Source organism: Solanum tuberosum, unplaced genomic scaffold (assembly GCF_000226075.1).
Source record: "Solanum tuberosum cultivar DM 1-3 516 R44 unplaced genomic scaffold, SolTub_3.0 scf00570, whole genome shotgun sequence".
NCBI lineage: Eukaryota > Viridiplantae > Streptophyta > Magnoliopsida > Solanales > Solanaceae > Solanum > Solanum tuberosum.
In genome coordinates, this window is record NW_006239488.1 from 172,398 (window position 1) to 173,809 (window position 1,412).

At 30.2% G+C, this 1,412-nt stretch overlaps 1 protein-coding gene across 1 annotated transcript in view; it reads right to left on the reverse strand.

The window, feature by feature from the left end:
* Nucleotides 1-480: 480 nt before the first annotated feature.
* The window catches only part of LOC107058615 (uncharacterized), a 2,157-nt gene continuing 1,225 nt past the window's right edge, over nucleotides 481-1,412 (reverse strand). Inside the window, exon 2 of the mRNA XM_015304524.1 lies at nucleotides 481-573. Coding sequence (XP_015160010.1) covers nucleotides 481-573 — 93 coding nt within the window. The remainder of the gene's footprint in view (nucleotides 574-1,412) is intronic.

The following is a 1,412-nucleotide window of genomic DNA, read 5'->3' on the forward strand; positions in this document are numbered from 1 at the left end:
TATGGTGAGCCTCCTTGTTTCCGGAGGATTTCATTTACTTTTCAGTTTAGTCAGGATGTCGTGGGTCTTGTCCCGACTTCCATCTTTAACAGTTAGAGGCTTCATAGATAGTCAGTATAGTTGAGAAGTCTGTATCATTTATTTTATTAAATTGTTTTTAAAGACTTAAGTTGCCTATTTATGGCAAGTTGAATATATTATTTTTATATTCAGAGTTCTTCATTTGAGTTAAAGTTTTGTATTTCAGTTTCATGAATTTTATTCAATTTTTAAGCTTTTGCATGCTTAAGTTAGTCTTCCGCTTGTAGTCAGCCAGGATGAGGGTTCGCTTGGGGACCAGCAATGGTCTTCGAGTGCCGGCCACATCCAGGGTGTAGGCTCGGGTCGTGACATTATAGCGGATAATGGTAATAAGTAAACTAAAATGTGGGATTTCTGTAATTTTTCCTTTTTTATTTAACTTTTGACTAATTTCACAGATCACCTTTCCCCCCTTTTTGCTGCTATAATTAGATTTTTTTTTTTGATTTCCCATCCGGTGTCCGGAGCCCATATTGGAGCTCCGAATGGACCCTGCAGAGAGCTATAATTAGATTTTATTTGATGTGTGCATTTAATATTTGAAGATTTTGTTACAATGCAAGAAATTTAATAATTTAATTTTGACGTTAACATATCCAAATTTAGTGTAAATAAGTATATAATATCAAATGAAAAAAGAATTATTTTTATTTAAGCTCTATTAATTTCTATTGTTACGCGTGAATGATTTAAAAACACAATATAAATTTTACCAACATTCTGAAGCTAAGATTATTATACATTCATACATTTGAATAAATAAATGAAATTCTGTATTTGTAATTACTCAAGTATAATAAAGGACATCTAAGAAATATACCTTTTGTTGCTCTAATTATTTTATATTTATAAAAAAGAAATGAACACATAGTTAAATGTATGTTGACTAAATCTTTTACCATGTATGCTACAAATTTACCATGCACTATAAAAATAGGAAAAATAATAAAATTCATTCCTTTTCCTTAATCATCGTAATCTGATTTATAATAAATAGGTTTTTAAATGTTCCCAACCTTATAGGTAACTAGTATACTTGTCTGCCCTTAACATAGTAAAAAGAAAAATATAATCCAATAGAAGCAAAAAAAAAAAAAGGATTTTTCAGAGATCTTTATGCTTTTCAAACATAATTTGAATTAAAAAATGAGAAAAAAAAAAATGCAAAAGGAAAGAAAAAAGTGAAGTTCATTTCCTGGCCTAAGAGAGGTATCACTCATACAATATAGTGAAGTTGTGCGCAAAGTAGAGAAATAATCACGGGATATAACAAAGTTATTAATCACATTAAATCATGTCACACCCCAAAACCGGATGTGATGGCACGTGCC